Source organism: Athene noctua, chromosome 4, assembly GCF_965140245.1.
Source record: "Athene noctua chromosome 4, bAthNoc1.hap1.1, whole genome shotgun sequence".
NCBI classification, from domain to species: Eukaryota; Metazoa; Chordata; class Aves; order Strigiformes; family Strigidae; genus Athene; species Athene noctua.
The window spans coordinates 44,728,979-44,741,774 of NC_134040.1; the positions used below are offsets into that span (position 1 = coordinate 44,728,979).

Genomic DNA, 12,796 nt, shown 5'->3' on the forward strand with positions numbered 1-12,796 from the left:
AAGTCACCCACGTCACTCAAAGAACGCAACCTTTCAGTCAGCTAATTAGAAGACACTGGAGCAGCTTCGACAGCGTTAACGGCAAAAGCCAGGCTTACTCAAATCATCAATACGCTAGGAGTCAGAACAGCTTGAATATGGCAATGAAAAGCAGCAGGACTTCAAAACACGAAATATGACACACTTATCAAGTTATTACTGTGTTCTTGAAGTGGAGTTTCTCTAGAACCACTTACTCTGAATACCATGTGAAATTACATCCATTTAATAAACTTTTTACTTTAGAACTGTGATGTTAGCCTTGACCCACATGAACAGAAGAATGAGGTTTCCCCATTCAGTCTTAATGAAAAGCTTTTTTGTTGAATATGTGTTAAATGGCCACAAGCAGCTGTGACACTTAGGTCACCCTTAAGAGCCTTTAATTTAAAGACAGAAGACAGATTCAGTTGACATTGGGGAAAAGAATCAAACAAGCCACTGACATAGGCAGACACACACATCCCCAAATTTCAAAGCTAGAAAACTACAGCAACACAACCGTTATTTTTTTATCCTGCCTCTCGCTTTTTATTTACGTTTCAGCTTGGTAGGTTCATTACTTCAGCTGATGGACAATTTAACCAGCCAAGAAGTTCTATATAGGAAAATTGAAAATAGGTTTACATGTTAATTTGGTATTCTATAGGAAACAAAAGAACCTTGAAAGTTACGGTTTCTTCCTCCACAACTGCATTTCCAAATGCTTTGGTAAATAACTAGGGCCCACGCTTCTTAGCGCTGTTAAGCACAACATATACATTCAATTGTATTAAATATCCCATAGCAAAAACTTACTAGATATATAGTTAGCAAACTTAAAATTAGGTGAACTAAACTAGAGCACAGACTAGTGGTTCTGAAGTATCAATAGGAAGTCATTTGCTACTTGAGAGACCACAAGGAAGAGAAACCCCAGCAACCCAGAAATATGTGTATGTAGCTCACCTATCAATGTAACAAAAGAACTCAAGAGCCATTTTCATTAATTAATATATTTTCTGCATTATAGTTAACATATGTACTTTCTTCGTGTCATCCTTATTTCGTTAAGTATTGATATTTAGTTATATTCAGACATGAGTACATTTTCAAAGTCTTTTGCAATAAATATCATAAAATAATAGAGATTCACATAATAAATATTCTTTACAATAAAAAAAGTTTTAACAGACTTTTGTCTTAAAAATAGTTGGGATTCAACTTTTTGTTTTATACATAAAATATACAAAAAAGGACCACAATTTGTGGCTAAGGCAGTAAAACAGGGACAGAATAAAATTATGAAGTACAGAGCAGAGCTAAATTCACTAAACCAAAGAACCACAAGAAACTTTAAGGATTCAAGAACGTTTAGGTGACTCAATGACACCTGAAGGCTGTTTGGCTATATGAACACCACCAACTTTAATATCAACTGATACTGACAGACTATAAAAACAGGAGTAGGAGGGTGGAGTGAGCAATATCCTTCAAAGAATTGACAGCAAAAGAAACAAATGAGCATGTTGCAGCCATAATGTCTCCAATGTGAAGATCTACATAGTGTAGCAAAAACTGAAGTTACATTGAAAATGTAAAAAAACAAGGCAGGGTAATTCTCAGGACTGAGAATGTTCCAGAAGTTAAGACAAAAAAAGGCTGGGGGAAGAAGGGGGAAGGCAAAAAAAAGCAGGCTGCTTATAGAAGAGTCAGGCCTTTCATTTGGTAAAGCCTTTATTTTACATCCCTCTCCAGAAAGAGCACACACAAGAAGTTGTTTCACAATCCAGCTCACTCATGAAAGTTATTCTTCCTTGGTACCCAGGGGGTTAAGGGAAAAAAAATAAAAATAAATTGCTGAGAACGAAAAACATCTTTGGGAAGATATTCACAGAGTAAGAAGCTTCAAAAGCCCAGTGAGCCCTCACTGTCTCTTTCAGGAGTGGTTCAGTTACAAACTCAAAAGACCCTGCCAAAGTGAACGGCAGATGCAGATACCAGGTCCACACTTACCAAAGAGCAGCAATGATTACGTAAAACGCTCCACACTCAGCCAAGTCAATAGGAAGAGGAGAGCAAAGATGCAAAGGGAAGAACTTGTGTATTTCAAGTTGGGGAGACAGAAAGGAAAGCAAAAGAACAGACCCCAAAAAAGGGGGGGGGGGGGCGGGGCGCAGTGGAAAGGAGAGGGAAAAAAAAAAAAAAAATCAGCTACAACCTGAAAAACTGAAGTTGGAGGAAGTAAACCTCCCTCCAAAAATCATGAGGGCTTGCCCTGACCCCGGGAGGGGCAGCTCTCCAGTTTACAATACACGGTGTTTGAGTTCTTGCATCGGCAACCTGGACGATTGATGCGGTCGTAACACCCTCGACAGAGTTTTAGGCATCCTTTTGCAGGAGGGTAGCAGAGCAAGCAAGGCAGAAACAAGGACATCGCTCCCATGCACAGGTACCTAGAACAGCAGTGCGCCTGGGAACAAGAGCAGGGATTATCCGCGTAAGAGTCCCCTTCATCGTCGTTAGAACAGTGGTAGAAGATCCCTTTGACCAAACACATGCAGGTGCTGTACTCCACCATGCTCTCGGCAGAGCACAAGCACTGCCGGTTGCAGGCCAAGCAAGAAGGGAGGGCCCTCGGCGCCGTGCACTCACCGCACTTGCACTTCCCACACTGTTCGCAGATAAACTTGTGCTGCGCCAAGTCCTCTTTCAAAGGACCCTTCAGATCATCTACAATCAGAGACGACTGCTTGGGCTGCGTCCGGATGGTCCGGTCGGACCTGTGGCCTGAGCCCGGCCGGGACGGAGGGGACCGCCCCAGCAGCCCCTGCTCCGAGGAAGCACTGCTGTTGCTCCCAGAGCTGGCCGCGCTCCCTGTGCTGGTTGATCTGCTCAAGACGGGAGCCCTGGCGTTATGCTGATGAGCCACGTGCCCCACGTGGCTGGGTCTGTGTTCGTAGTTATTATTCACATTAATTGGTATAATTTCGTGAGTCCTTTCATGCTTCTCTTGCCTTGGTGCTGTCCGTGGACCAGATTTTTTCACCACAGATGGACCTTCGGTGTATTCATTGCTGCCCCTGATCGCCTTGATCTGGTCCAGTGACAAGATAGCCGTTGGCTGGCTCTCTCTTTCATAGTCTAACCGTTGCCGGCTGTCCAAGGAGGGCTGCTGAATCACCACTAGTGAACCACCGCTGCCATGCTGACTTTGGGGCTCCATCTGTAGTGATCTCTACTTCTGGCATTCAGTGGGAACCTGGCATGCATCTGAAATCCTAAAAGAAGAAGACAACAGAAGGTATAAATAAACATTGTGTGTGTACATATATACACACATACATGAGATCAAAGGCAAAAGAGGAATAAAGAAGGGGATACTTTTTGAAAACAGAAATGGTATGGCAAACCACAAATTGCCCTAGCCACCTGGTACTGATCTCTTTCAGCAGGGGATTACAACAACGCTGAGGATCTGGCCAAAGTCCAGTAATGGGGAGACTCCCGGGTATGGCATCATAGATGAGGAATGCAAAGGAGACCCCATGCCATCAAAAATAAAAATAAAAAATCCAGTATTAACCTGCATGCTTACTTGGCAAGTGCTTCTCACTTGCTGCTGAACTCAACAACTGCCTAACTGGCAATAGGAATTCTGAACGCCCCAAAACCTACGTTTTTTGCAGGCAAGAACACCTTCAGGTTCATGTTTGGTATGGCAGAACAGAGAACACACACAAGTCTCACTCTTCTGTCTGAACCTGCAGCACCAGAAAGTTCAAGCAGATTTGCTTGCTAGTACATTTAGAAAGTCTCCTTTCTAAAGTGATATTGTGCACTACAGAGTATCAAACTAAGTACTGTCAAGTAACCAAGATATTTTCTGTAAGAAAGCAACTCAGCATACAAATCTAATATGCTCCTTATAAAATCAAAGCAAGGATGCAGACAGCCAGTTTTCAAGTATTTTCTGACCACAGGCCAGGGGGTGAAAGGAGAAGGGGTAGAAAAGGCTAAGATGAACTAGGTGTCAGATGAAAAGTACCTAAGAATTCATAGAATGTTAAGACCAGATGATAACAACTCCCCAAAACCACCAAACCTCAGAACACTGTCAAAGAACAAATCCATTTTCACAAGACAGACAGATTAAAAGCTTCTCAAACACACCATCTTCTAGTCCATGTTTTAAATAACTGTTATGCACATCCATTCGTTTTCATTCTGGCTATCTAACGACACGAAGATTGCAAGGCTGACTGAGGAAACTGCGGTGACAGTTCTGTACCTATATAAAAATTGTGACGAATATCTAAGTGCCACATTTATACAAAGAACCAAGAGAATAAACTGCTTTCTTTTAGTGACAGCTGAGCGGAAAGCCCCTTTTCACTCCTCCTGAGAGCTCATACAAGTTTACCTGAAAGAGAAGAAAATTAAGTGCTATCAAGCACTTCCAAAACTCACCCAGTAATGACCAGAAAGAGCCTGCCTTGCCTACCCAGACTACGGCCAGCACGGAGCTGTTCCCCACCTCAGAGAAAAAGGGATGGTGGCGTGGAAGCACAGGGACAGACAAGAAAGCGCAGGGCAGGTTACTTCTAGCAGGTATCGCTCTGCCTGCTAATAAAGGGTAAGCGCCAGCTCCTGCCAGGACACGAAGTCTTTGTGCTCATCCAGCAGATTTAATTTTACATTTAGCGTCACCCGTGCAGGCTTTAGGGCCACCAGACTAATAAAAAGGAAACCAAAAAGCCAAACACAACACGTTCACTTCTAATTCACTCCACATAACAAGCTGTCTTCTTCACAAGCACTGAACACAAATCCACAACAGACCGAGGGTGAATGGATGTGAAAAGGGAAAGATTTACAGCTGCACCAACCAGGAGCTGGGCTCCCCAGGGGATGAAAAATAATATCCCAAGAAAATGCGAAAGACATCCAGTGCCATCTTTGGGGGGAAAGCGCAACCTCACCACGGCACGCAGACTGACAAGACCAGCTGCAGACCAGGCGGAGAGCGGCACCGTTGAACCAACCGCCTTCACCCCCGTGCAAATAAGTCTTAAACTGGGTGTCCAGTCCCGTGTCCGTCCACCCCCCTCCCCAAAACAATAAAGTAACAGACAGCAAAGACGGCGAGAGACCTCATGTTTCCGCACGCAGGGCAGGCAGAGCCTGCAGTGCCCCCGGCGCCTGCCAGCGCTCCCTCCCACCTCTGCCGTGGCCGTGTGCCGTGTCCCCCCACGCCCTTTCCCCACGGCGGCTCGGACACGCCGGCAGCCCCCCCCTTGCCCCCGCACAAGCCCCCCCAGCCCCGGGCGGGCGGCGGCACGGCGCCCTCTGCGCCCCGAGCGGGGCGAGGCGGGGAGCACACGCCGCTGGCGGGGAGGAAGGAAGAGGAGGGGAAGGAAAGAAAGGAAAAAAAAAAAGTTATGAATGAAAACAAGGTCCTTCCCCCCCCCCCCCCTTCTTTCCCCCTCCTTCTCTCCCTTTTGCAGGGGGAGGGCAGAGGCCGCGGCCGGCGCTGCCTCAGGAGGGCGGACTTCCCGGCATTTAAAGCGGCAGCGACCGGCCGCTACAGCGCCGGGGATTCCCCGCCGCGGCTCGGGGGCCGCCGGCTCGACACCCCCCCACCCCCGAGGTGTTTGTCAGCTTGGGGGTGGCTTTTTAACGTTACCCTCGTTTTCAGCCGACCGCGGTGCTCAGCGACCGGCGGCGCTCTGCCCGCCCGTGACGGCCAGCCCCACGCACACCACACACACTGTCCCCGCACACACACACTGTCCCCGCACACACACACTGTCCCCGCACACACACACTGTCCCCGCACACACCCCCCCCGGGGCCACGCCGCGGGGTCTGTCCGGCCGCCCCGCTCCCCGCCCTGGGCGAGCGCGGGGCCGGCCGCGGGAGCCCAGTCCCTGCGGGCTTTTATTATTCTCTGGGCTTTTTTGAGGGGGGTCCGGCGCGGGTCCGCGGTGCCCGCGCCCGGCGCCGTCGCTGCGCGGCCCGCGGCACCTGCTCGCCGCTCCCCCGCCAGCGAGCGGGCTGCGCCGCCCCCTGCCCCCCGCCCGGCTCCGCCGCGGGCACGGGACGAGTCCCCCAACTCCCTTCTTGCCAAGGAGCCCCTAGTCACGGCAAATCCACTCGGCGGGGGCCGGCAGCGACGGGCCCGGCTCCTCGCCCGCCCAGCCCCGCGGGGGAAGGCAGCCGGGCTGCGCTCCTCGTCTCCGCGAAGCCCTCGCAGATCTCCACGTCCTACCGGGCGAGGGGGGCAAAATCCAGCTTCGCTGCCCGCCGCAGCCCCCCTCTCTCGGGGGTCCGCATCCAGCCGGCCGCCTTTCCCCGACTCGCTCCTCCGCCGAGCCAGGGACGCCGAGGGAAGAGGCGGCGCGTTCCTCCGGCCGCCGGTCCCTCGGTGACGGGAGGCGAGTCAAGCCGTTTCTTCAAGCGGTTTATCTGGATCTGGCGTGAGCCCGGCTGCCGCAGGCACCGGGAGGCAGGGCCAGGCGACGCGGGCCACCGGTGGCGAAGGTCTCCAAGGCGGGAGTGCGCGGGGAATGCGCGGCTCCTGCTCGGGGTGTCGGTTCCCTCCTCGGACGGGAGCGGTCCCGGGCGATCCCTCCACGCCGGGGGGGTGAGGGCACGGCAGCGGTCCCCGGGTCCGGCGCTCGGCTTCACCGCACGGTCCTGGCCACAAGTCCCTTCTGGCAAAGTGCAACCACAACCCCTAGTGCAAGAGATTTTTTTTTTTTTTTTCCTGGCCAGAAATCACGAAGAGGCACTTGCTTTCAAGGCACACCTCTGCAAACTGCGAAGGAAACCAGAAGCAGAGCGTAATGGCTCTGCGAGCTCGCTGCGAATGGCCATGTGCTTGCTGTTGCTGTTGGAGGGTGACTGACAGGCGCGGAGCACGTCAGGGAGCAAACGGCAGCGTGAGGCAGCCCCGGGCACAGCAGTCTGGCCCCCGACCCTCCGGGAGCTTCCTCGGTGTTTCGAGAGGCTCAAACAAGGCTCCGGCGCGCAAGCGAGATCCCCGCGTTAGGCGAGACAGACCATTACCCGGCTGGAAGCTTCGGAATCACCGGCGGGCTGCGGCCGGCGCACCGCGGCTCGCCCGGGAAGCCCCGAGCCCCGGCTCTGCCACCGCCCCGGCCCCGGCCCGGCGGCCGCTCCCCGGCGGGTCTCGCCGAGCGCCGGGCGTGCGGAGGGGGAGCGGCGGGGGGCTGCGCGCCTCCGCCCCCACCTCCCGCACGGCGGCGAAGCGGCGCCCCGGCTCGCCCCGGAGCCCTCCCCGCCGGCTGCGGGAGCCCCCCCGCTGCCCGCCCGCACCCCCGGCACCTGAGCTGCTGCTGCCGGCAGCGGCGGGGGAAGAGGAGGAGGAGGGCGGCGGCGAGCGCGGCCCGAGCTTACCTAAGGCCAAGGTGCGCGCCTGCTCCCCGAGGCACATTGGCGGCCCCGGCGCGGAGTCCAGCCCGGGCAGTGTAGGCAGCCGCGCCGTCCCGCCGCCCGCTCCGCGCTGTCCCGCCGCCGTTGCGGAGTGAGTGCGGCCGCGCCCCGCCGCCTTTCAGCGCGCAGCCCCCGCCCGCCGTCCGGCCGCGCCCCCGTGATGTCAATGTGTCACTCCGCGGCGCCCCCGAAATCCCGGAGTGGACTTGCCCGCCCTCCCGGGAGCAGCTCCCGCACAGGTCACCGCCGCCGGGGCCGCGCTCGCCGGGGCCGCTCCGACGGCCGAGCGCCGCCCCGCCGCCCGCCCGCGCCCGCCGCGGGACCGCCGGTGGGTGCGGGGGGCGAGCCGGCCACCCCCCGCCGGCCCCCGCGGCTCAGGTGCCCCGCGGTCAGTCGTCGCGGCGTCGGCGGCTGCTCGGCCCCGGCCCCGGGGCAGCCCGCGGCCCGCGGCTCCCGGCCGGCAGGGGGAGCGGGCAGGGTGCGGGCAGAGTGCGGGCAGGGGGGAGCGAGCGGGGAAGGGGGGCCCCGGGAGCGCGGCACGGACGGACACACGACTCCCCCGCAGCCCGGGGGGGTTCCCGTGGGATCCCGGCGCCCCCCGCCCCCCCACGGCGCCGGCAGCCCCGCCGTCACGGGTGGCGGAACGGGAGCCGCAGGGGGAGGCGGCGGGGGGGGGAGGACCGCGGTCATCCCTCGGCACCGGGCGGCAGGAGGGGACGTGAAGTTCCGCCCGGGCGCCGCTGGTAACGTTACGGAGAGATTTTTGTACGTGTTTTAGCATCGGCGTCTTTCAGGCAGGGTCTGGCCAGACGGAACAGCCGTTCATTTATGCTCGTAAAACGTTTCTGCTTCAGCCTGTTAAAGAGGTAGCCGAGGACTTCACGAAGCATTTACCCTCCTAACCCTTCCATTAGGTGGGAGGCGGCTCTTCCCACCGTTTTACAAATGGTACCGAGAGATTTTCCAGTTCACCCGCTTGTCCTTCTCTGCCACCTTTCCAGCCCGGACTCTGCAAGGTCCCGTCCCAAGTTCATGGCTGCATGTCTGCCATGGTGCTGAAGAGATAGATCACCGTGATGCCTGCAAAGCCATCGTTTCTATGGCCAAATACTATCTTTGACGTATGGTTTGTGTTTTTTGAGTGACTGAAGTGTTTTAAAAGGCAACCAAAACCACATGGAAAAACGATGTAGAAAGAAATCAATATTATGAGAATTATTGCATAACAACATGCAACATATTGGAAAAGTTGAGGCGTCTTAGTGCTCAGGCTAAACATCGCTGTAGCCCCAAGCTTATCTGAAACATTCGAACTGGCTTTTTACAATCTCTTTCACAGAAAACATATTCTCCCACCTTTTGCCCCAAAGAAGAAAAATACATATGAAGAATACGTTGAGCTGCTTAGCAGGAACATTCATCCAAAAGCAAATAATCTCTACAGACAAGAACATACCAGTACAAAGGTATTACTCTGTGACATAGTCTGATGTCCAGCCAGATCACACTCAGGGATGTAGTGCAATTATTTTTCATTTAACTTCACTAGGCTTGGAAAGAAAATACCCAAACTACATTTTTCTTAATTCATTTTTCTTATTTTTTCTTAATTCATTAGAATTCATTCATTAATCCTTATACAAAAACTTTACTTCAACCACATATTGTCTATTAAATAAAACCTTTATGCATTGAATGTACTGAATATCACTAATACTTCCAAGTTTGTAATTAACAGACTGCTGATATAGACATAAATAATAATATATATAATATAAATACCGCCTTCCACATACGGAGGCTCAGGTGACAACAGCATAAAAACCTTTGGCATGGCCATAAAAACATCCCAATTCATGACTGATACTGCTAGGGGAATTAGGTATTCTGACTGCTCACCCAAAAGCATTCCCAGACACGCTGTGAGCGCAAAGTGCAAAACCACGTTCAGTGAAATCTATCTGAAAACTGTGGAACCCGTCACAGAAAAATTTGCAAAAAATCCTACCGAGGAGCAAAAATGACAAAGTAACAAAAATTGCTCCTGCGGAGTGGAGTGCTTAGTGGTGCAAATCTATCTTCTCCTGCTGTATTTTAGAATCCTTTTACAAAACCACTGTTTCAAATAGAGACAAACCAAGGGACACAGTGTTTTCTGTCAGCGTGCTACCTACCGCAACTCTTGTGGTGACAGCGGGAGCATCAGAGGCAGCCGTAGGTGAGCTGCAGGTAAATGCTGGGTTAGTGAGGCTCTACTCTACAGCTGCGAATACTTGCGTTTATCAAGTGACTGTCTTCTCACAGAAGCCCATATGTATTTTTCCTAGGATACTCCTGTATAAATATTGCTTAACACCTTTCCTTTCACATCTCTAAAGCCAGTACTGCCTTAAAAATAAACCCGTGCCAAGTGTAAGAGCTTGATTTTAGAAATACAATACTGGGCTTAAATAGGTCAGTAAAATAACCAAGAATATTGGCAGTGGTTTACTATCACTTGGCACCCGAATTAACACTTCACTGAAATGAGGGAAAACCCTACAGCTGTATCAGAAGGCTCCCCACAGACTCAAGCAAATGCGTCTGACGCAAGTCATCTCATTAGATTTTTTCGGATTGGAAATGATAGCAGCAAGCAGCTCTTGTTAGAAAAAGGAAAGCTAAAATTCTGGAGAATAAATTGGCAACTTGGAAGAGGATTGACACACCTTATGACTACATCCTGGCACAACCTTAATTTGAGGATTGACAGACAGGCAGGAATCCAATGCAACTGAGTTATTTTCCATCTCCAAACTGTCGTCTGAAGGTGCCTGTCCCTGCCACTGACATCAGGTCAAGAGAGATGAGCTTTCTATGTCCAAAGTTAATCCTTCCGAAAAAACCTCCCAGAACTGGGTTCAGGAGACCGAATGATGGCTGATAGCTGTGATTCAATTCCCGTTTCCGCTTTCACTTTGAGGATCATGTACTGAAGACAATCTCCACCATCTCCAGTCTTATGCTGCTTCTCCCTTGTGCAAGCTTTGGCGTGCTAAAAGGCATGTTGTGCAGAGTAAATGCAGAGTCTATCATTTGCTTTTCTTCCTAATCCACACCCAGAAGCAACTTTCATCTCTAGGTCACTTGATTGACCTTTACAGGTAGTGAACTACACTTTTGTGAAGATGAATTGGATAAACTGTGATCCTCCCGCTATCACTAACGAGTAACACTGCTTCCATGTTGCATTCTGCCTGGGAATACCATTCCCCCTCAGCAGCATCTCCTACCCCTGCCAAGGCACAGATCCCAGGTGAGGAGGAGGACACGTACTCGGTCCCAGACACTGGCACTTCACTCCTCCTTCTAGGCAGTGTGAGGTGGCTTAGTTTGTGAAAAGCAACAACTAGCCTATCTGTCAGCACGATATCATTTTGGACAGAAAAGGTGACAAACGGCCTGTACTTGAAGCATTCGCTATTTACTGTTCCTGTCACTCATCTTCTGTGGTGATAACTATCTTGAGCCAATATGGCTTTGAGGGAACTCAACAGAGAAAGTGTTTATCTTTACGCAAGTTATTTGTCAGTTAATAACCAATCTTCACAGCTGTAACAACATTTCTAAAGTTATAGAGGAATTCAAAAGCAATTGAAAAAAAGCACACATTAGCATTTATAACAAAATTAATAAAGGAAATTGTTGCGCCAGGCTTACCTGTAGAACATGTAAGTCATGCATTCCCCCACCAGCCGTGCAGCAATAATCTTGCCAGAGGCGGGTGTTGGGAGAAACAACTGGAACCTGCAGCTCCCAAAAACTTTGTGGGTTTAAACCACGACAGCACGTCAGCAACTCTGACGTTGTGTTAGGTGTAACTTTGTGGGTGTTAGTGTTCAGAGGCTCAGGACCCACAGCGTGCTCAGAGAGCCACGGAAACTCAGCGCAAGCTGAGCAACACGTGCTTATTGGCATAAGACAGCATAACTGAATTTTTAAGCCTCACACTAGTAGACATATATATTAAAATAAAACCCAACAAACCAAAAAAATCTCACAATAGCTATTAAACATTGCTGTAATAATAAGCATTGTGGACAGTTTCTTATCAGCTCATTGAAAATCTTGGTGGTCCTGGCTTAAGCCAGTTGGTGCATGAGATGAAATAAAGCTACTCTGAAGAGCTGAAGTAAAAACCCTAGGAGTTGTGGTAAAGGCGTCCCCTGAAAGGTACAGTGAATCATCCCAGGGTGAGGAAGAGAAAGCGAAGGACGACGTAAGGTAGCATTTCCGATCACGCTTTCTGCTAGACAGGCTGACCTTTATCTGAGATCAAAGGCACCAGCAGCTGGGGATTCCTTCACCTCCTGTGCAAGGACTGTTCTTAAAGCTTTCTGAAGAAGTGCAGCCATGTATAGCTACTCCTTGCCACCACTGCACAGGCTGGGGATAGGCACACAGGAAATCCTCAGCTTCAAATACAATCTTGAGTTTTCTCTTTAGAAGATAACATCAGTTTTTCTTAGAGGCAGAAGAGATAGTAAAAGGCAAACCTCTGAGAACAAAGGGACGAACCTCAACATGAACCTGCTTTATGAACATTTGAACACTGATTCAAAGTACAGGGGAAACACTGCAGAGCTAGGGGTTTGGTCCATGCCCAAATTCAGCACAAATTAAAAAGGAAGAAAATGCAAAGATTTGTACAGTAGGTTGAGAAACATGCTTCCCTTCCCCATTTCTTGCATGGTATCAGAGAAACAGTGGTTTCCTTGGGTATTCCTCCCAAGCACGGCAAGCAGCTGGAGATACTCAGTGCTCAGGTCAGGGCTACACACTGGCTATTTCTGAATCACCGAAAGGCCAATTTGGTAAACAGGGATTAGTGAGACACACTGCGGGAGCTGCAACTTTGGTTGAATTATATGATTTTTTGGCCTTCCCAAATGGTTGGTTTTTAATGCTATCTTGCTTTTGCTGTTAAGAATAGCAAAGGAACTTTTGCTGTCAACAATGTAATTGAAGACAAATAGCACTGAAGAAAAGCTGCAGGAAAGACAACACACCAGTAAAGGCACCTAACAAGAAGCAAAACTTTACTCTCCTCAGTGCAGGCCACAGCACGTCTCTTCATTTTTCACTACTCACTTGCCATATAGGCAACCGGTACATTTACATTTCTCTTCAGATATCCACAGTTATTTGTTTTCTGATCAAATTTATTTCTTCCTTGGAGAACTGTCTCTGTGGACTTCATGTTTATCCGCTGTACTAATTGTCTGCGCTTATACAAGATTACTAAAGCACTGATGATGTCTTCATTACTTTGTATTCATTT

The 12,796-nt window shown here is 50.5% G+C and overlaps 1 protein-coding gene across 1 annotated transcript; it reads right to left on the reverse strand.

Annotated features, from left to right (window-relative positions):
- Positions 1–589: 589 nt before the first annotated feature.
- SPRY1 (sprouty RTK signaling antagonist 1) lies at positions 590–7,558 on the reverse strand. Its single transcript, XM_074905126.1, has 2 exons — positions 7,441–7,558; positions 590–3,299 (listed from the first exon to the last, which is right to left on the reverse strand). The coding sequence occupies exon 2, from the start codon at positions 3,242–3,244 to the stop codon at positions 2,282–2,284; it is 963 nt and encodes a 320-aa protein (XP_074761227.1). The 5' UTR covers positions 3,245–3,299; positions 7,441–7,558; the 3' UTR covers positions 590–2,281.
- Positions 7,559–12,796: the final 5,238 nt, after the last annotated feature.